A 23,572-nucleotide genomic window follows, 5' to 3' on the forward strand; every position below is an offset into this window, starting at 1 on the left:
TGTTAGTTAACTCTCCATGCACTAACTGGACAGTAGTTAGACTGCAATTTGTCTGCATCTGCATGTCTTGCAGATCAATTTTTTTAGCTTGTTATAGCGTATGTTCTTATTCATTATTTGCACTCCTCTGTTCACCCTAGTCTTCTAGAATGAAGCAAAACTTCATTTAAATAAGGAATAAATTATATCAGTAGTGACATTTTAAGCTTTTTCATAGAGTTCATCTTATAAACATCAGAAACCTTGTAACTCAGCCACCACAGATGTCATCCCTAGGATTCACGTTTTTTTTTTTTTTTTCAATAAAGCTGATTGTTAATAAGTTTGTCCTGGTGTCTTTAGTACTTAATGCCTAGAGCGTGGACAAGCTTTAGTCAATTTGCATAAATGTAACAAGTTTTTCAAATGAGCTAGCGTATATATACTCTGTGCAGAACAGAACTAAATTAGGATCTAGTGCATAAAAATACTGCTCATATTTCTCTTCTTTAGATTTGTGACAATATTTTTGAAATATAGTTTTTTACTATATTGGTATTCTTTTTAAATAATTATGGGGAATGTAAAACATGGTATGAGATAAGGTTTTGAGAATATACACAATATAAAACCGTTTCTGTTTTTTATTTGATATTTGATAGATTTTTCTGACCTTTTTGTTGTTATCTATAATAATGATCAATTTTAATTAAGTTTAATACCCTGGAATCTAATGATTAATTGAGAATTTCAGAGTGTGCATTGTGATGCCTGCATGAAAATGCAGGTGAGGGGGATGAGTGCACAGGAGGTTGATTTTGTCCATATTAATAAATTTTATTCCAATAATTAATTAAGATGATGGAATTCTAGATTTCAAAAAAGTGTTAATTGAGTATAGTTAATCAATAAGAGGTGGCATATCCTGCAGTGGTCTACTTCCATCCAAATGATGTGCAAAAATGTTATTAATAATTTTGATTCCCTTGTGAAAAATTGCAGATGACAAAGTAATACAAAAAAATGGGATTAAGTCAAATTTGACACGTCAAACTTCATTGTGTGATGACATGAGTTCACTGAAGCAATTTGATAAAGCCCCATCAATCTGAGAACAGAAATTATGCCAAAATTAAAACATGTAGGATTTTTTTTTTTGTCCTGAGTGAAGTAACTGAAATTTTAGGTGACAACTTGTTAGCAACTGGGAAAAAAAACTGGAAAAAAAGGAAGTTGCAGTAAATCTGGAAAGTACAACAATAAAAATGTAAGCTACAAAAGGAATCAATGTTACCTGTGCACTTTATTTCAAGAAAGTGTGCTGCAACATGGTGTCTAATAATCTGAATGTTTGGTAAACATCTCTAGTACAAAAATACAATATTAGAAAGGGTGTGTAAAACAGCAAAGAAGAACTGAAACATTTTTCTGTTACTACTCTCATTTTAATTTTTTTTTTCCTTAATGGGGGATTTTCCCTTTCCTGAATTCTGAGTATCACACAGTCTTGTAAATGTTTTTGACAATTTCCTCTTTCTGGGGGTATGTGAATCCCGCTCTTCTAACAATTAGAAGAAATCTTTGTTCAAAATTCCTGAAATGAAGTGATAAGAGGTTTTTTTACTGTTGAAATGAATAGCCACCCATCTTCCTGCTACATATAGTTTCATGGTCTACTGCCTTCTAATCCTTTTACATACAATTTGCTTACCTGTTGATTAGACTGAAGTTTAGACTGAAAATGTTTTAGTGAAAGTGTATTATAAATCAACAGACAGAAACCATATCTATTTTCAATGAGTACTCATATTACATCTATTCAGCTATTAAATCTTACCCATTTTAGCATAGGCAAGTGAGAATTGACTAGCATAACCCTGAGTAAGAAGAAATAATGTAAATTAACTAATTAGAGCATTCCTGCTGGTTTAGTACTATCGTTTTTCCTTGATTAAACATTCATGTAATAACAAAGGAGCAAACAGAAAACAATACCAACAGTTAGTTTTAGATAATGCTATATTGATCAAAATATATGCTTTATCCTATTTAAAAGCCACTGAAGGAAATATTCTATGCATTCCATACATTCAATTTTTGTCTAGTTGAATTAATGTGAAAAATTGTTTCTATGGTAGTGGACAGAATGCAAATTTCCACTACAAAAATTTTTGCCTTTAAAAAAGAAATCTACCTTTAGGTAAATGATCCTGTTGATTTCTAGATAAGGATCCTCTCTAACGGGAGAGTATGTGAAAAAAACATCAATTACCACTGCTGTTCAAGGCTTTGCCAAGAAAAGAATTAGACATGCTGACACAGGAGGGTCTAAAGAAATGCAACCACTGTGTAATATTACTGTCAATGAAATGAATCTGAGTAAACCACCTGTCTTCCAGTGAATTTTGTTGCCAAGCAAATACTGAGAAGAATCTCAGCAGTTGCAAACATGAGTTAGCTGAGCCAGTATTTATTGAAACTTTCATCATATGCCACTTTCTTATGTTGAAGTACCTTATTATGTTAATAAAGTAGCAACTGCTACTGTTCCATCTATCTGGGATATTGTTAGAAATTAAGTTTAAATTATATCAATCATGATCCCATGAATAAGAAGTTATGACATCTAAATTCAGCTATCAAATCTGGATTTTTTTTTTTTTTTTTTTTACTTTATGGTATGTTACTCACATTTGGAAATGGCAACAGTTTTTAGTAGCAGATTTCCTTCTGTGGGGAGGTTATCAAGAAGCTTCATCTGGGCTTTTCACAGAGGAGCCTGGCAGGAAGAGAAAAGGCAGCAAGCATAAACTGAAAACCTCCGAGGGTGGAAATTGTACAGCCTCTCTAAGAAGCCTGCTCCTCTGCTTGTCTGTAGAAACTTTTCCACTATGTGGATAGACAAGCAGTGGACTGGCTTATCCGGAAATATCATGTCATCAGTCACCTTTCTTGGAGGTTTTCAACACTGTCTGGGTAAAGTGCAGAGCAAACAGGTCTCATCCAGGTAGATGCTTTGAACAGAAAATTGCACTAAAGACCTCCTGATCTCTCTCCACTTGGATGGTACTATGATCCTGTGAAAGGCAGTAGAGAACCAATTTCTGTCAAACTAATGTAAGTGGCTAGTTAAAATAAAAATAGCAATAAAGCCCTAATAAGTTCCTAGTGGTTTCAAAGGAAATGAAGATCTTGCGACAAGACCAAAAATTTCTTGTGGGGCATAAAATTTTCTATAATGTAGCAGCATGAACAAGGCAGTTTAGGATTGACTGTAAGCTTAAAAGCAAATTACAGATCTTATCTTTTCAAAGCAGTGGCAGGGAAATGCTCTTCTGTGAACAGGAATAATGCATAAGGTCTGTGTGCATTAAGAGTGTGTTAGACAGGATTAAAGAATTGAAGCTGAGCTTTAGCCTTCCTCTTTTATCTTGGGGATGGATTTTCTCCAAAGGAAATGTTACTAAAATTCAACTCAGGTTAACAGTCTCAAAAATTTGGGGTCGCTGAAGAAGTTTACATATTGACTTAGGATCTTAGGCTGATAAAACATAGTGGATTAAACAAAAGCTTTATAAAGTTTTTTCTTTAAAAAAAAAGGCAAGTTCCTTTATTTTCAAGAATAGTTACAGGCAATAAGTGTATTGCTACCTGTAGAGAAGTAAAATTATTTAAATGTCTTTTCAGTGTATATGTAGTTTTGTGTACATTATGCAATTACAATATGATTGTACCGATTGACTGAATAAACAACTGAGAATCAATAGTGTATGATTCCCTTTGCATTTTTAGTATAAACATTAGTGGTTGCTAAATCAATGCAAAATATTAGGACCAAAATTCTTACCCGAAGACTGCATTTACATTGGTTAAAAAACGCAATTATTGTGGTGGAATATTGTGTAATTTTAGCCTAATTAAAAAATAGCCATTAGCCATTATTGTTTTTGTGTCTAGATTGTATTTAAATTCTTCATTCTTTTGAACAAAATAGGTGAGACAAAATCTTTTCAGAAAATTATCGGCAAAAGAAAATTCAATCCACATTTGTTTGTCCTTTCCCTGGTGTTATTAATAGAAGCTATGAAATCCTTTCAAAATTCTATTTCCCCCAGAATTATTGAGGTTGTTTCTCCAGGTTTTATAGAGTTAATTTTAACAGAAAAAGCACCAATTTCTGCAAATACCAGTTTTCTGTGAATCCTATGGCCATATGCTACTCAACATTAATGTGCAGATTTCTTGGTGAAGCTATTTGTAGCTGCAAGCATAGATTGAATTCAGTATAATTTTAAAATCTCTCTTCTTAGAGGTTATGTACCAAATTTCAAATGTACAAATGAAAAAAAAAAGTCCTTCCTTTTTTCCTTTGAATAGTGCTTTATGTAAAATAGTCAGTGAACAAGCTGCTTGGAAGTTAAATGTAAGTGAAGAAGCAGAGGGTGACTTTAGCCTGCCTTAGGCACTTCTGAAATAAATCAGATACCTTGAGTTGTTGGTGAATGAGCACCCTACAACTGCACATGGTTGCAAGACAGGGAGGTTTATACATGTGTGCATGCTTATCCTTTGTCCCCACCTTGGTCAGATGGGTGTTACGGTCAGGGTTGTTCCTACCTGCATCATGGATGTGTTTCTGGTACTTTCAAGGGGTGCTTTACTGCCTTACTGTTATGATCAAGGGTGCTACTTAGTTCACTGCTCAGCTGTTTTGGTCCAGGCTTGTCAGGGGCTCCTGAATTCCATGGGGTGGTGTGGGGCAGGAAGGGAGAGGACTCTCAACCACACCTTTTTATCTGCAGTGCAGTGCTCTAGCACACGGTACAGTAGGCTGTGCAACTCCTCCATTTTGCTCAGGACCATGCCTTGTGTTGGAATGTCTTTGTCAGACTGTTTCTAATCACTACTGTAACCTTCATTAGGTGCAGAAGTTTTCTTTGTAGCAACTAGCTTACTTATGCCACCAATCCTTGGACGTTATCATAAAAAAATTCTTTCATCTCAAGAAAGAGTAAGTGTTATTATGGATTGTGTTTTCAGATAGATATATCTTTCTGATATATCTTTTGATTCATTTAAAGAATAGAATCATGCATACATTCATTATAGAAACTGGAATCATCGATCACTGTCAAGTGAGACAAATATTCTTTTTAATGGAACTTATAAAAATGCCATTTTAAGATATACTAATTTGTAAATGTTGTTAAATGTTGACTGATAATACACTAATTTTACACCATTCCTCCCCTATCAATCCATAGAAGTAAACTCAAGGGGATTTTCTTCCTTGAATATTTTCATTATAGCTGAACACAGGAGAAACTAGTACTGTACTTCTGGAAACTTGGCCCCTACTGTCTCATACACTACAAATAATGCTTTTTTCAGAATGGAAGAATTGCCAGTAGATTTGACTATTTCGGCAATAAAAGATATTAACAAAAGTTTCATGTGATAGCATCACATTTTAAGTTAGTAATTTCCTCAGTTATTAAAGACTCTGTTTGTTTGTTTGTTTGTTTTGTGTTTTGTTTGTTTTTTTCTTTTTTTCAGATGTTTAATTTTTCTTATGATATTCTAGTTCAAGAATATTGTAACAGAGTTACTCGGCTCTGAAGAGATTATTGAGATGTCAAGTTACATATATATATTTTTTTTTTGCCTGTTCTCTCAGGTTGGGATATCTGATCTATTCCTTCATATGAGATATATTATTCCTTGATCGGTTATTTTTCTAATTTCATCTGCAACTTGGCTCCACTAGAGATAGTTACAACCTCTATTTATTTGTATACGGTTTTGTTTCCATCTAATGACCAAGGGTTGGATTTTCTGTGGTATTTTTTAAAATAAAGCATTTGTTATTTATTAAAGTTCTATTAATGTAATAAGACCAAAATTCAAATCTACAAATAGCTTTCCAAAAGATCAAATTTATCATATCTGGAAGCTACCTCTTCTGACATTTTTTAGTCCGTTGCCTTCAGACTCATAGGTTAACATCTGCTATTTGCCTCACAAACTAATGGCTTGGGTTGCTATGTTTTGCAAACTTCTACCTGTTGACCTATAACTTTTAATTCAAATTAGTTTTAGTTTCTTACTTTACCATTTTCTTTCTACATCAGCTGGAATATCATCAATAACATGCAATCCATAAAAAGTCATCCACTGTGGAATTAAGCCTTGCTGTTTTGATTAATATCTAGAAGTTCTTAATACCAATGGAAATAAAGTGCATGTTATTTTTTTGACCAGTGAACCCTTACCAAATAAAATGAGCAGTGCCAACAGAGTTTCACATTATAACTGACTACAGTAGATCTAATTATATAAATGCTCATAACAAAAATAGGTCATAGAAGGACACTGTTTAAGGTGAAAAAATAAAAATTAAAGGGAACACTGAAATGCTACATTGCATGGGATTTTGAGTGTTGCACAGTATACACAATACCAAATGAACAAAAAGTACATTGGTGTATGAATTTATTTTATTTGGAATCATATCACTCTATCTTACAACTGTGAATCTTAAAATGGTATCATTTGCAGCTATGTTACTTAGACATATCTCTTGGGTAACAGTATTCCATGGTAGCTATAACATTTCTGTCATTATGTACCTATATTTACATATGGTTTATAAGGAATTCATAGTTTACAGCTTACCAGATATTGTACTGCAAAGTTTCTTACTCTGAACTTTCCTCTTTCCTCTTTTATGTGTATATGTACACAACACATAGACATACATGCATAGGAGTGTTTGCTATTGGCAGAGATTAAGAAGTTGACTCTCTAGATTTTTTGTCACTCAGATTTCCATTAAGTTTTGATTAAAAGAATACCATAGACCATTTACTAATCTCACATGAATTACCCCTATAATAACTAAAACTAAATGTTAATTGACAAAATGCGTTCAATTGATGATTTAATTTTAAATAGTCCAATTGATTAATAACTGTCTGCAAGCTCTGTAGTGGTTCCCACAAATGAGTAAGGACGGTTGTACTTTGTTAGAATATCCTCACCAACCTTGCACGTGTAGCACTTTCAATTTTATACTGGTCTTCATTTTGTACCATTTTTAGCCTAAAATGTGAAGAACTGCCCTGCACTTGTACTAGCATATTCACATCTGCTTCCCAAATATATTTGCTTCTAAAGAGCACAGTGAAGGAGTGACAAGGGGAAGACATATGTTGAAATGAGTAATTAATTAATAATGTTTTAAAATATGTGATAATGGATGTTCATGTTTTCTTCAAGATGCAATATTTTTCTTCACTTGTATCCCTGTACTAGTACATTTTAGTTTTTTCTAAATACTATTTCAGTTTAATAAAGAGGAAGTAGAATAAATCTGTTACCTTATAGGGAGAAGAGAGATTTAAATTTCAGGAAATCTAGTACGAGAGCAAACATTCTCCATACAAAGTTTGTGTTTTGCATAATCTAATTGTCTGCTTCAGCCTGTTTCTTCTGACTTACGGCCTTTTTCTCTTTTTGTATTTGTGTTAACAGAAAGCTGACCTTGCAGTTGCACCATTGGCAATTACCTATGTTCGTGAGAAGGTCATCGACTTTTCCAAGCCCTTTATGACTCTTGGAATAAGTATTTTGTACCGCAAGCCCAATGGTACAAACCCGGGCGTCTTCTCCTTCCTGAATCCTCTCTCCCCTGATATCTGGATGTATATTCTGCTGGCTTACTTGGGTGTCAGTTGTGTGCTCTTTGTCATAGCCAGGTAACATGTCAACTTTTGTGATTTTTTTGGCAATTGTTACCATTTTTTTCTTACTAATAATTGTCAAAAGTCACAAAACTTTTCTTACTTTCGTACTCTTATATTTAAACTTCATGATTTAAAGAAGAATAATGATAAGGGTTCTCACTATTAATATTCTCCACTGCCATACTATTCCCGTCAGTCTTGAGTATGCTAACTAGATTTCTTATGTTATTTAAAAATATAGACACTACAAAGTTTTTAGAATAGCTTTTCCCAATAAGTCTGAATTTAGAAACACAGGGCTTGGATGTTTTATTTTGTTACCCTGATTTGTTTTTATGCTGTGATGCTCAATCTCAGTTTGAGTATTTAGCTCCCCGCACTAATTCTAGATGTATAAACTGGGCCTCTACCAGTTGAAAAAAGTTTGTGTAGATTAGTATTGTTGAAGTAGGTTAAAAATATTTATTTTTCAATTTTGTGCTAGTTGAAATCCCTGAGATACTTCACAGAATTTAAAGTCTCTGAGTGGAATGTTTTTGGAAGCTTAGTCAATCTTTTGGAATTGAGGAACTCAATACATCAAATCTTGCATTATAAATTAATTTGATATATAGGGCTCACTTTTTCAACCCAATGAGCAGAAAAGTATCTTTTGTCAAGAAATCCCAATATTTTTACCTTTTCCTTCTTAACTTATTAGGGCTGAGCTCAGATGCTCACATAAATACAGACTTACATGTAGCTTTGGCTTTTGTCAGGACAACAAAAGAAAAAGTTCAGAACAGTGTATGTAATCTCTTTTCCCCTTGTAGTGAATTGCAAGTTTTTTTTTTATTATTATTATTATTTTTACTCAAATGTATATAAACTATATTGGCTTTTATCTCTTTCATAAGATGGGGTTGATAATGAAATCTTACTTCAGTTCTGAGATTTCCATGATTTCTTGCTGTGGTTCACAGTAGAATCTTCATATATTTCTTTTTCTATTGTGCAGTATTTAGTATCAGGATTCTCCATCTGTCTTTTATACTCTCTGTTTCATTTTGGAGGAGTTGTATCATTCCTATATTAGGGAGAAGCAATATTTTTAGAAACAAGTTTAAAAGTAATTTAGCACCTGTAGATAAAGTACATGTGGTATTGAAGTAATACAGATAACAGTGAAAGATATTTTGTAATGAAAGACTTTACTGTGTACCTTTTTGAAAAGTCTGCTTTAAAGAGCCAGAGTTATGTTCAAAGATTCTTGAAAGACCTCTATATTTTAGTGGACTACATAACCAGAGAGTACAATAGTTTCTGAGGTGTTCCTGAGAACTGAAATCAGACATGAGAATACCTCTCATATCTGAAATACCTCTGAAAGCAGAGATGAGAATAAATCACAACGGTTATCTTGTGAAATGCCTCATGTAAAATATTTATGCATATGTCTTAAAGTTTTAACCCTACTGTTATTGCTGAAGGACATATTCAGCATGATGCACAGTGCTTTTGACAGGTTACTCCCACTAATGTTAGTAGAACTTGTATGGCTGAGTTCCTACTTATGCTTTGAAAATATGCCCTCAACATGTTTTTAGGAAAGATAGATTTTCCTGAAGCCTTTTTTTTTTTTTTTTTTTTTAAAGTAAGCCATTTGGCCACTTGAGCTCACTAGCTGAACAGGAAGGAATATTTTTTTTTATATAGAAACACCAGATAATAGACCAATAATGCTGACATTTTTTTCACTTGTCTGTTTATGTGAAGAACATCATAAATTCCTTATGTAATTGGCAGCATTATCTTCATTGTAAAGCAATATACAATCTGTTTTACAGTGACCAGAGAAGTTTTGTTTTTGTAGAATTTTGTAAGATATCTTTTTTACACATAAATTTATACCAGCCTTCATAATTAGAGATGTTTGATATTTCTTAACTGGTAAAATCAAACATTGATAACACATTTAGAAATAAAACATGTAGGGTTGTGTAAGACAATCTACAGATTTTATTCATAATGCAGAATGACTTAATAGTATATGATAGTATTTGCTAACACTATTGGTCATAAAAGGAAACAGGTCTAAATTAAAACTGAATTTCCTGCTGAACACTAAGCAGAAAGAAAGAAAGATAAACCTTATTTAAAAGTTAAAGACCTGTTTGCAAATGCAATGTAGAAAATTTATGTCATGTAAGGAGAGATAATTTAAAGTATGGAAGTGAAGAAGGCTTTGCAGTATGGTACATTTTTTCAGTACAGATTGTAGGTTAGGTATTGCACAGCTGATGATGCATATTTCAGTCCTGGTGTTGTGATACTCCTGGACTGCATTCCTCTAGTTTAATGTTCTACCCAGAATTTCTTATTAAGAAGATTTCTATTCCATAATAATCCTTCCATAATGGATGTTTAACTACCAGTGTTTCATAATAATTATTTCGTGTTTCATTTCCTTTATTTGGAGCAGTGCTTAGTATGTATTTTATGATATAATGTTTTGTAATTACAGCTCATCTGAGTGTTCAGTATAGAATATTTTAGAATTGAAACCTCCCATTTTTGTGTCAAATGTTTTGTGATGTTATTGTTTCACCACGTCTTCCAAACGATGTTGGCATATAAGAGCTTTATACATTGAAAATGGAAAGTGCCCTTCTATTGTACCACTTGGATGTCACTCATTAATTAGTGGTGTGGTGATATTTAAGAAAAGAGGAAGAAATCAGTAAAAGATTCAAGAATCTTTAAGAATGAATTTCTGAAAATATTTCCATAGAAAGAGAAATATAACATAAATCTTTATCAGTCCTTTCCTTAATTTGCAAGAGCATTAGATTTTCCTTCCAATTTGAGAACCATATATAAAGAACTGTAATCTTTGCACACTCAACAATACAACAAGCTAGTAAAGACTGATGTTAGCTGGAGGGCTTTTCTAATTTTTTTTCTCTTGTAGGTCTACCCCCAAAAAGACAATTCTACTTTTGAACAGACAGATTTTGTATTGGGGGTGGGATGAACCTGTGTGTGTTGTACGCAGTGTTTTCTTTAATTGTCATCCTTTGACTGTGCTTTCTCCAGAGATACAAGAACCTCTCAATCTTGTTTGTTGCTGTTGTTGAATCTCAGTACTTTGGACTCTTAGCCTCTGGAAGTTCCTTGCTTTGTTGTACAGACTGATGACTGATACATAAACCCAGTCTGCTTGACATTTAGCCTATACATTTCCTGTGAACTGAGAAATTCATATAATACTTTTTCCTCTTGTGGCAGCAGTAACAGATCTTTCTGGCCCTAGATAGCATTGCCTTTTTGTGTCTGCTAGCAGTGTCTTGTGTCATCTGAAATTCTGTTGCATTCCAATACCACACGTTTCTGCCTCTGCCTTTACTAGTTTCTTTGATTTAGAATACTAGTTAAATTCACAGTTTAGAAATTATTAGAAGGGAAACTAAGACCTCAGCAAAGCACACCAACTGTGTTTTGGACTTCTGTCAATTACACAACATCTTCTGATCTGTATAATCAAAAATCTCAATTAGTGGAATTTCTTTATATTTCTGTCTGTTGCTGCAAACTGTTGTTCCATTTCTAAGCAACATGCTGTTTTCTCACAGTATTGTATATCAACTTCACAGACACATATTGTCCCTTCTTTTCCATCACTGTGCATACAAGAAAAAAATGCTTCCTATTTTTGGCCTGCAAAATCTTATATGTTGGTTACTGGAGGATTCTTCCCTTTCTATGTAGGCAGTATGAAGAAATCCAGTTTCAAGCTTTGAAAAATGCTTGATGTGTTTTATTTACATAGGTTTTCCTACAAATTACTTTCAAAATTAATCTTCAGCTGGATTTTCTTATAATTATATTGTATTTTTGAGCCTATTATGCATAATTTTAAGCATCCATGTCTGTTTGTATCTTTTCTGAAAACACAGATTGGAGACTAAATTCCTTAAATATTTTTATCAAATAATTTTATGCCTAATTTACCAGATTTCAAGTTACTCCCTGAACACTGATACATTTCTCTGTGTAGTAAGGTTTTTTTGCTGTGGACATATCTGTCATAAAGAAGCTTACTCTTAAGTGGCATATTTTCAAAAGTGGAAGAGATACAGCTGCTTCAGTAAGGTGCTTCACTTATACAGAGGAGATGTGAAGCAGATGAGCTATCCTGGGTAAAATTGTCCTCTATTCAGCTCTTGTGCTTCTTGCACTGAGCTGTCTTAAGTATCAATAAATGTTGTGTAAATATACATTGAACTGTACTCACTGCCATAATTGCTAATTTTGAATCATGGGTTGTCATTTTAAAGGGCTTATTTGCCTTTCCTTGTGACGCAGTTTTTATGCTAGGACTTCCTGCCTTATCCTCCCTTTGGAATTATGCTTTTCTACATCTTCTAAGTCAAGCCCTTATACTGCTTCCAGCTGCCAAAGCATTTGTTATCACCAATTTTTTCATTTCCTCGTAAGCACTGATTAGAGCACAATGAAAGTTGCCTCATCAACAAATTATATTCTTCTCTTACCAGCTGAAATAAAACATAATTATATAAGACAGGTTTTAAAAAGTCTCCACACATTTATCTTAATCTTTTCTCTGTGAAGAATCTTAGGAATAGCCTGCTGCTTCAGACTGTAACAGATGCTTGGGCATTAAGTCTCTCTAGAGTGCATGCATATATCCTTATACATCTCATCAGTCTTCATTTTTATTTTATATTTTTGATCAGATGATTTATGTCCTTAACTTTGTCTGATTGATTTTGAAACTACTTCCTGAAAACTACCTTGATGGAAAGGAATGAATGAGGGAATGAGAGGAAGCTACTTTTCCAGTTACTATGGAGCTCTTCAGATACTTCTAAGTATGCTTTAAATTGGTTAAAGAGTTTACTGTGCTGTATGCCATTTATGTTCATATAAATCTATAATTAATAACAGTATTTGAGTAATTAAGTTATTTTATGTGGCTAGCACACAGATCTGGTGATCTGCCTCTTTTCTATATAAAAATGTAAAAAATCTAGTATTGTAATTCCTTCTCATAGTCACCATCTAGGTTGTGTAATTATTATGAGAAGTTATAATTTAGATCACAATCAGTGCCATAAAACCTCAATGTTTTGAATGAGGATATACGGCTTAGAAAAGGACATGTACAGCAATGAGTTAAGCAAAAATCTCTCACTTTGCATTTTGAAACTTGGAAAAATGTTTTGATCTCTCTGACTCCTCCAGAAGAAATTTGATGTTAGTTTATGAAATTCATAGTTTATAAATAAGCAACTCAATATGGACTCCTCATCCTAACCCATCAAGGATTGCTTGAACCACTTCTGAATTCTTCCAATCTCCTTCAGCTGTTGAAGAAGAGACAAGACTTCTACGAGGTCTATGAATCTAACTACAAGCACAGTATCTACATAATAACCTCTATTATAATAATGTTAGAGGTTACAGTAAGAAAAAAACTTATCTTTTAAACTTCTTAACATACATATCATCCTTACATTTTAAGGTTAAAAATCCCCAGTTCTCTAAATCCTTGCTATACTGGTGGTAGATCAATCTGAAATCCTGGCTACTACTTGCTGTGGATCAAAGACAATGAAGAAACTGCTGCCAGCAAAATAACTGAAATGGCTGAGGCTGGCTGAAAAAATCATAACCAACTAATTTAGCAGTCCAACAGAAAATATAGTACTCCCCACTGGCAAAATCTCTATGTGCATGTTGAAGAAGAAAAATGTATTCCCTTGAAAACAGTCAATTCTGGATTCCTATGTCAAGAAATTTTTTTTTCCCCACCTCTCATGGGGTAGGTATTTTAGGAAAGTTGTAGGTTTGGTGACTTCTGCCTCAAGGAAAGCACCTTGTAATATGCATTTTTTGTCCAGCTGCTGCACCAGTCTGTTTTACATTAATTCTTGTTCCTTTGTAGATTACCCTAGTCAGATTTTATTTGTTTGTTAATGAAGAGTATAGAAGTATCTTAATAATGTTGTCTAGAATTGAAGATAGCCTAGAAACGCCATCCTTTCTGTTACTTTTTTTTCTCATTTTTCTGGAAGACATTGCAAGGCTCTGCACTTCATTACTAATTATCCAAGAACCTAGGTATTTTTAATGGCTATGGTGAATGGTAACTCTGTTCATACTTAAGGAATTTTGTGTCTTTTACTACCAGCAACTCTATCTCTTCATTCTCACTTACTTAAGTACCCATTTTGACTTTACTTTTATGACTTCCTATGTAGAGGAAGTTGCATATTTTAAAATTACATATTTTAAAACATATATTTCTTCTCCATAATGATAGAACATTGCTATGCAGTTTTGCATAGAATCTGAGGATATTTATGCAAAGTTGTTTCAAAAGTCATGTTGAGCTACTTTTCATTCTGTGATCTCTTCTTTGTTTCAGTTCTCATTTACATATTTCACTGAGTATTTCACTGCCCAAACATGTCAGGAAACTAAATATACTTTTGAATCTCAACAGTACCTTGAATCTTAAGATCTCAAGCCCTTTAGCCTCACTAAAGCTCTTGGAGAGGATTCAGTTAGATAAACTATCTTTATTAGTAAAATCTTCTAACTTTTCATTGGTGAATAACTGATGAAATTATGAGTGTACTTGGTGGCCTTCTGTTTTGATTTTTGACTGACTAGAACTGTTCTGTTTGATTCATTGTGTTTCACAGAGTTCATTGCTAGACATCTGTCTGAATGCCATTTAGTTTTTATCTAAATCATTCTTTCTAACCGCCTTTGACAGTTTAATAATTACATTTGCATTCCCTTCATCTTTGGAACAAGCTGGGAGATGCTGGAAGATATTATGCCCCACTGTATTGTCACTTCTTTGCAGACACACATAATCCTCTTTTAAACACTCATAATTCAGTTTACATACCCAGTTTCCTGTGCCATTATTTTTGCACACTCTATGTCCAAGTTAAAATACACTGAAAATTGTTTTTGAAAGTATCTCTGTAGTCAAAACAGTGATATTTCTCATAAGAACTAGTAACTGTCTTTAGCTAATTGGTTTTACGTGAAAGCAAAGTAGATGTCATCTACCTAATTTTGTGTTTTCAAATGTCCTGGATAAACAATTCCTGTAAGTGAGTCAGCATCTGAAGACTGTTTTGTCAAGAGTTCTATGACATCACAGAAAATAATATTTCATATCTACCATGGGCAGTGATTTGTTAATTTCTCTGTACTGTACTAACATCCATTAACAAATAATGCCATAGTCCATGCTTGTCATCCTTGTAAAAACTGTCCAAGGAATAATTTTATTTAGTTTAAAGATTCTTTACAGTGCAGGGGTTCATCCATATTCATAATAGCCCTTACTAATTACCAGCATACATAGTATATGGGAAGAATGTACTGGACTGCTTTTATGAAGTAGTTTGCTTGAAAATAACTCGAGTCTTCAGAAAATCTACTGCGCATTCAGATTTTTTTGAAATTGGATCATTTAATTCTGTTTTGTCAGAATTTTCTTCCTCTATATGTGGCAAGAAAACACAAGTTTAGACTTGGCACTTTGTATAATTATTTAGCAGATGATAGCATGGAACATTAAATGGGACTAAGGAGAAAGCAGATATTCCTCTATACATGAGGCTGAATGTTTTTAAAACTAAAGCCATCCTTTTGAGAAAGGGCAGCTCCTCTTAGGTTTTTGGAGTTAGGGGACAGAAGGTTTATTTGCTTTAATTTAGGTTTGGTTTATTTCATGTGTTTTACTCTGGCACGTATAGTATTTGTGGGGAGAAGGAAACTGTAACTCTTACCATAATGCATAGCAGAAGTTTTCGTGTGAGATATGCAAAACCTCATTCTAATGAGATATGTAGCTCCCCAACCTAGGGAGCAGAACACAAGGATCTACTGGCATGGAAATAGAGTAAAGAATCCAAGAAGGTACCACAGAGTTTTCAAAAGATTTTGTTAGTAATTGGGTGTGAGTGGTAATTTGTAAATGTGCAAGTTAGCTGATTGACTGATTCCTTTTCCATTAGCAACAGTGTCTGAATTTACAGAGTGCCTGATATATTAGAAAATTAATTCAACCAGCAGCTGTACTGTTGGGTGGTATTTTGTTTGGTTGGTTGGTTTGGTTTGTTGTTGTTTTGGTTTGTTTGTTTTATTTCCCCCCCAAAGTCAAAACAGAAAACTGATGTAGGAGACATTTTATTCGTTTAAATAATATCATGTATGCATCCCGCTTGGAACACTTGACTAAAAATAAAAGGTCTCCTCATATAAAAGTAGAGGTTATGGTGAAGAGATGGAATTTGAATGTTAGGAGTCATGGTTTCTATATATCCTTCTTCTGGAGGACCCAGAAAAATAAAATAATATTGAGCAAAAAATGGCTGAAGGATTGAAAAACACTTTTTATGTTAAATAAGCCAAACATATAAAAAAAGATCATTATATTTTTGCTAAATATATTGGGTCCATATGCAATACATTTCTTTGTTTAATCTAAATTAAGAGGGAGAGGTAAACCATTGGAAGAAAAGCCAAGATGATATGATGGTTATTAACCTTGTAGAAAATTCTAGGAACAGATGTTCAGTGGAATGAAATAGCAATTTATGTAGGATAGAATTTCAGCGTTCTCTGTTGGATTATTTAGTTTCAGGATTACTTGAAGGATAGAAAAACTTGGGTAACAAAGGTATTTTATGAATTTTACTCCTTTATTCTCTAAAATAGACCTTGTACTGTTACATAGAGTTAAAAATGCAGATGCAATTCTCAAGTGCTTTTAGACATTTGTAACTGAATAGTCAATTTTGCAATTATTTGGAGTAATGGAATTTGCCTGTTAGAATCTAAGGTATTTTTGGTGTTTTGTTTTGGTTTGGTTTGATTTTTCTTTTGTTTGTTTGTTTGTTTTAATACACATAGGTTTCTGTCTTCAGAACCACAAGTAATTTAGATTTTGCAAATTGAGCTGAACCCAAATATTCTAAATTGCTTTTCTCTCAGTCATAATTATCCATTATATTCTGAGAAATAAATTGAAATAGATTTTTAAATAGAGCTAAATTGAAGGGGAAACAAAGAGAAGAAGAAAACCCCCAAACTAAAATTAACTTAACAGAGCTTTATCTCTTTGAAAGATTGAGCATTTCTTTCTTGGAGGAAAAAATGATTAGACTTAGGACATGGTTAAAAGTACTTCAGACCAGAAGCATATCTTTAAAAAAAGTACGGAAATAAAAAGGTAATATTTCTTGACTTTAAGTCTTATTCACTATCTAGAGAAAAATAAGATTGTTCTGTACACGTTCTTGTAGACAGATATACAGGAATTATTTATCTCTGGATCTTTCTGATTTAGCTGGTCCGAGTTTAGCTTTCTTATGCAAGACTTCTTCCTCTAACTGATCAGAGAGTACTAGTCATTTAAGCACTGACAGGGCTTGATCAGAAATCAGTCTGAAAAAATAAATGTGATAACTAGTTTTGGTACTGAAATGAAATCTGTAATGTGTCCTTCGAGCATTTCTGTTTTATGTATATGGAAGTCACTCAATGTTAACTCAAATGATGATGACATTGCTTTTGTGTAAATCCAGTCATGCATTTTCAGGCTTAAGAATAGTGGGGGCCTTTTTGTTATGTTGGTTTTTTGTTTGTTTACTTTTTGTAATTTATTATATTCATATCAAAAATTTTGTCTTAGGCAACAAAGGTACCCTTCCTACAGGAAAATTATTTAACAATATTAAAAATTTTGAACACCATGGTTAATAGTCCCACATCTGCTAAGGGATATCAATCATTTTATTAGGAAATTATAATGGTTTAAGATATCAGAAAGTCTGCCATTAATAATGCTTACAGCATGTCAGAGACAAGTTGAAATATAAGCAATTTTTAATGAATAGTGTTGCCATTTAGGATTTTCCTAAACTATTTACAGCAGATAGCTACTAGCCATGACAAAGAAACATGAAGACAATGCTACTTCAGCTTGATGAAATAATTCATATAGTTTCAGAAGACTAAAGATAGCAAACCACGCAGATCTACTGCCTCTTTCAATTTTTTTTTCTTCTTTCCTCAACTATGTGGGGCAGAAATGCTGCATGGAAAACTTTTTATGGGGTGAATAGTGAAGTGGTAGATAGCAAAAGAAGGTTATACTATTTCTTTCCATTCTCCCAGATATTCTTGTCCTTTCTTAGGAGAAATGGTTCTAGCTTTCCACAGAACAGCATACCTATTTTCTTTTTAAATTATTTAATTTGTAGAAGTAAAGTTATAGTGTTCTGTACTAGAGAACCATCACAAAGGATATCAAACAGTTTTCAGCTAACAGGTAGTACAGCAATTAGTTCTTATTCTGCAGAAATTTTCCTGGTAGATATATTGGAGGGAAAAATCAGAAGGCTATTAGTGTAATGGCAGTTCCTTTGGAAGAAATTCCACTGCTTAGAAAATTCTCTGGTTTTGTGGCTGACACAATGTAACCAATGAGCCCTGCCCTGAAGAAAAATGGAAGCAGGCTGCAGAATTTTTTGCATTGCATTCCTTTGCTGTGCTCACAAGAGTGTGGCAAATTTAACATCAACTTGTAAAAATACCTGAAAAAGGCTTCAAATTTGTCATATTTATCCTCCACACACTTCTCTCTCTTGCTCTCTCTTGCTCTCCTCTTGTAAATGGGCATGTTAGAGGAGAGTCAGTACTTGTCAAAATCTGGTCAGTGTGCCCTTCGTTTACAGCAATGAAAGGAATTTTCACCTTGCTTCAAATGTAACTGTAATTGGATAAAATTACTAGGTAGATGCATACCAGAGGCATCTTGTAACTTTCTGCCCAGCTGCTGCAAGAAGCTCAGTTCTGACTTCAGCCTAAAGGTCGATGGGGATTTTTAATGTTCATAATACCTTCCTCATCATCCTGCCTTCTGCACTGTACAGTCATTTGTGCCTGAACAAAAGCAAACACCAGTAAGTATGATGGACAAATACGCACAAATCTAAATGACTCCACAGGTGAAAGCAGTGAAGATTTCCAGGTGGTAGGGGAAGATTGATTGGGCTTTCCTGTAACACATGACAACTTTTAGAGCATCATTGGGCAGAGTGATGTCATGTTGTTACATAGCCAACACCAAATACTTCCTTTAAACAGTTCACAGTTCCAAAGGAGTATTTAAATAATTTAAATAGTTAAATAGGAACAAAATTCTATGAGTTATGGAGAAAATGAAGTGATAAATGAATACATTTCTTAAGAAGTTAGGTTCAGCAGTTATTGGTTTTCGGCTATGTAGGCAGGAGCACATTTCAGTCTGCTGTTTATATTGCAAAGCAAGAAAATTTTGAGGAGGTTTTTGAAAGAGAAGTATTGATTTTTACCTAAAGGCTATTCTCACATGTAGTCTGCATGAGATTTGACTGGCACTGGTGGAATAGCTACACAGGTTATCCTATGGCAGTGACATTAAAATCAATTCTGAGTTTGTCTTTTTATTGGGGAAGAGCTGTGGGTACAAGGAACAGGAAAAATTAAAAAAAAAAAGAAAATCTGAAAAGATATATTTCAGATTGGTTTATGTAGAATGTGTTTGAAAGTATTGAAACTTGATGGAAAGGTCTGCAGTTATGGGACAGGTGTGTGCATTTGCTACCTTTGCAGAAACATAGAAGTTGCCCCTAGGGCCTTAATCTCTGAGACATTGGTATTATAGCAGCTGAATCTCTCCAATGTTCTTTTACTCACATATGTTTGTCTTGACAGTTTGGTCAGAGGGAAAAAAAATAGATTAAATTCAGATAGGCCATGTGGTATTATAAGCAGTATGTTTTGAGTCTAGTGACAGGGTTAAAACCAGAATGAATTCACGTGAGTGGTCCTTGGTAATAAAAAAGTTAGTATAATTGACCTTCCTCAGAAAAGAAGAAAGATAAAGGCCTTTGCATAGTCTGTTTCTGTTGGAAAGAATGTTGCTGAATATGCCCAGGAACAGTTTGGATCCAGTCTCTATATTGTTGAAATACTACATCTAGAAACAAAGTTTCTTGGAGAAAATCTAAAATAAATACTCTGCTGAGGCAAGACTTGAAGTACTTAGTACACCGACAGAGTTTTATTAAATTAGAGGGCTGGAGGGGTGAATTTCAGCTAACTGATAGCTCTATGAAGGAGCAATCATGGTGGTGGTTGTGTGAGGATGTGAGCTCCTGATCAGTGCTGTCAATCAAAGAAATATTGGTATTTCATTAATATTGAGCTGAATATATTATAGGTAGTTCATATCTCGGCTATTATTTGAAGGTGAGATGAAGGTTTCTAGATAATGAAAAAAAACCCAAACAAATAAAACAAACAAAAAAATTCAAAACCCAAAACAATTTAAAGTATTTATCTGTGATTGGGATATGGAGATGCAGCTCAGCAGGGTCCCTGAAGAAAACCCTTGTAGCTCAGATGCAGTTATTATCAAATTTAAAATGTGTCCTGTGTTTCAATTCCTTGAACTGTGGTCATTCCTGAAGAAAGTCTGTGTTTCATTAGCAGAAACTGATATATTTATACAATTATTCGTACAGTTGAAAATTGTAATAGTATTACCAGAAAGGAGGAAACACTTTGTATAACCAACTGTCTCTAGCTCATGATTGTCCTGTCACGTTCCTGCAGCATTCAAGCTCCCCCTGGTTTGGTAGTGGCACAGTGCATTCTAAAGTCTGTGTCTATACATTGCAAGGGCTGGAGCTCAGGGCTTGCTTTCTGCTGCAGAGGGGCAGAAAGTTCCACATAATTAAATGCTCTATCATCCCAATTATCCCGCCCACAGTTCTTACCAGGATCTGCTGTCTCTTGAAACCCTATCTGGGCATTATATGAGTGCAGCATAGGCCAAAACTGTGAACAGGAATGCCCTAACAAATAAATTGTATGGGTGATCACATGCTGAAGTCTGAGTCCCTCCCTACACTTACTGATACAGATATAACCATGGTAGTTCATAGAATAGATGTATTCCTATTTATGGTAAATTTTTCATGAGAAAATAATCAAGCACTTTAAATGAACAATTATTTATATGTTTATATTATGTACAAATATTAAACAAAAATATTATGCTCTCTTTTTTTGGAGTGGGTGGAAAACCAAAGAACAACACACCAAAAAAAGGCAACCAAAATCCCCTGAACCAAGCCATAAAATAACAATTTTCCAGATCTTAATTTGTGACAACAGAACTTTCATAATCTCAAAGTGACATTTTAGTGCAAAAAATACTCCCTATAAATAAATGCTCCAAAATAATCCACATGACCCAAATACATCACAATTAAAGATGTTATTTTACTGTTTTTATTTAAAGGATGTTCTATTTTGACAATTTAAAAGCAGAAGGAAACATACATGTTGGTCTTGAAAATATTTTTTTGGCTTATTCTCTAGATAAAAATCACCTTCAGTGTGTCTATATTAACAGATAACCTATTATGAGGTGACTCAAGTGTAATAATATTTTTTTATTCATGTCATTCTGATGGGTGACTTTTAATGTATGGTGAAGTGCAGCGGTAAATTGTTATGCACACTAAACTGGATATTTCCTTTGCTGTGATGTTAAATGTTAAACAAGAAGGTTGCTGCAAATTGAATAGAAAGGCCAGATTTTTATATACAACCTTTGAATGACCAAATGTTTTTTAAGAAATCCATATATTTTACATTGAAAAATATGATTCACATCTCATTATGTGCCTATAGGGGCTCCTCTGGAGTATCTAACTCTTCCCTGCAACTTTTTACAAACTCTTGAATAAGCTGAAGAAATTAGCTCTTAAAAGAACGAGTATTTGAATTTCCCAAGTACCTTTCTCTCTTATATTGTATTTTATTCTCTTAAAGAGAAATAATTATTAATTTATTACTTTATGTTACTAGTATAGAATAGACTGTCACTGTTTTATATTACAAATTTATGGTCTTATTCCTAGATACAGTATAACCATAATAAAAAAAAATTATTTAGATAAACAAAGATCTTCTAAAGGTCTTCTAAACAGTGGTGGATATGAATCCCTTATTATTGCACACATGCCAGTCAACAGTATGAGCAACTTTGCAAGGCTCATACTTAACTTTTAATAGAGAGATGCACAGTGTTGGGCTAAATTGCACCAAACACTTGCAGACTGGGTTTCTTAAGAAAACACATTTCAGCTTAAGGGCAAATATAGGATAATGTATCATGAAGTTTAAGAATTACAGGTAATCCTTCAGAAGCAGTGGTTGGTATGTGTTTTTATTAAAAAAATAGTTAAATGAGGACTGAACGCAATGCAGCTCTTGTACTTTATGTAGAATGCAGAGATTTCTTAAGATAAGAAACCTGGCTAAATACAATCTTTGAAGACGTGTCAGCTTGATAAGTATTTATGTAAAGTAGTTTCTGAGAACTCAACCCAGCCTTTCAGTCTGGGAACATTACAATGCCTAGTGGAGTGTGTGACAGTGATAGTACATGATAGGTTTAGACTATCACAAATACAGGGAATAACATTCTTCATACAAAAGTAAGTAATCATGTGTAAAGATACATGTAATCATTAAGGTTTACACACATCTGTTATTTCTTATGTAACATATACGATTTCTTCCCTGGAAGCATGAAAGCTTTTTTTTCACTCTTTTGTTAGAGCATGGGCTAAATATCAATGTGTGTTTTTTTCAAAAAGTTGATCTAAGTTACTGCTAACATTTTGCTAATGTACACTGTACATATTTGAATATCCTTTGAATGTTATCAGACCAGATTTGCTGAGTTTCTTTGACAGTAACTTCTGAGTTCCAAATCAGGACTTCAGCTTCTGTGATTTACTAAAACCTTCTTGAAGGTTTGTTTTGGGGAATATAAAGGAGAATCCATGCTAAAATTACTTTTATTTAGATCTGACAGTCTAGGCTCCACGAGCAGATCAATGAATTTACCTGGAAGGAGTCAAGTTATTTTACATATTAAACTTACCAGAATTGTATTATTTTTGCTATCATTTTATGGTTGCTTAGTGAGTCATTCTTAATTCGGGAATAATTTAAAGGCAATGGATATAATGAGTACTTCTTGGAACAAAAATAAGCGGTGCATTATTCAAATATTTAACATATAAGCAAAAGAATTTAAAATTTAAGAACAAATAAGTGCATTTTATTTTTAAACAATGGAAATATTGTTTTATAGTTTCAGGATGTCAAAGTGTTTACTAGTTATTCACAGGCATGGCATTTTTTAAACATTACACTCTTCATAACACACAGGAGCATTATTTTTTTGTTGCCACGTGACAGAGAGATTATTTTGGTTCAAATGTGTGCAGTTTTACTGTACGTAAAAAATCCAAGTATTCCTTAGTCTAGGCAGAAAAAAAAAAAAGTAATTTATGCTATATGAAATAAGTCCTTTTAAAACAGTAAAAGTTTTTAATTAGAAAACAGGAACACAAAGGAGAAATTATGGAATTATAGCAAAGAGAGAATTATGTGGAGAAGATAAATTATGCTTTACTCTTTGCCCTTTTTCAGAATACAGAAAATGAAAGAATTGAAAAAATCAAATTGAAAATAAGAAATTTAAAACAAAAAAGAGAATTTAATTAATTTTATTCCTGTAGATTGTTAATTAACCTCTGAAACTTTTCTTAGGCTACAATAAAAAAATTAGTGCTTTGCAATAAAACTATAGTGATAAGATATACAAATGCATCTGAGGTAGTGCTTCACGTGTGAAGCAAGAGGTGGAAGTTAAAAAGAAACTCTCTCAGTAGCATGTGGGCAAT

The 23,572-nt window shown here is 33.4% G+C and overlaps 1 protein-coding gene across 1 annotated transcript in view; it reads left to right on the plus strand.

The window, feature by feature from the left end:
• GRIK2 (glutamate ionotropic receptor kainate type subunit 2) overlaps positions 1-23,572 on the plus strand; it is a 354,252-nt gene that overhangs the window by 213,220 nt on the left and 117,460 nt on the right. Inside the window, exon 11 of the mRNA XM_062489908.1 lies at positions 7,513-7,736. Coding sequence (XP_062345892.1) covers positions 7,513-7,736 — 224 coding nt within the window. The remainder of the gene's footprint in view (positions 1-7,512; positions 7,737-23,572) is intronic.

The sequence above is a fragment of the Cinclus cinclus genome, chromosome 3, assembly GCF_963662255.1.
Source record: "Cinclus cinclus chromosome 3, bCinCin1.1, whole genome shotgun sequence".
NCBI lineage: Eukaryota > Metazoa > Chordata > Aves > Passeriformes > Cinclidae > Cinclus > Cinclus cinclus.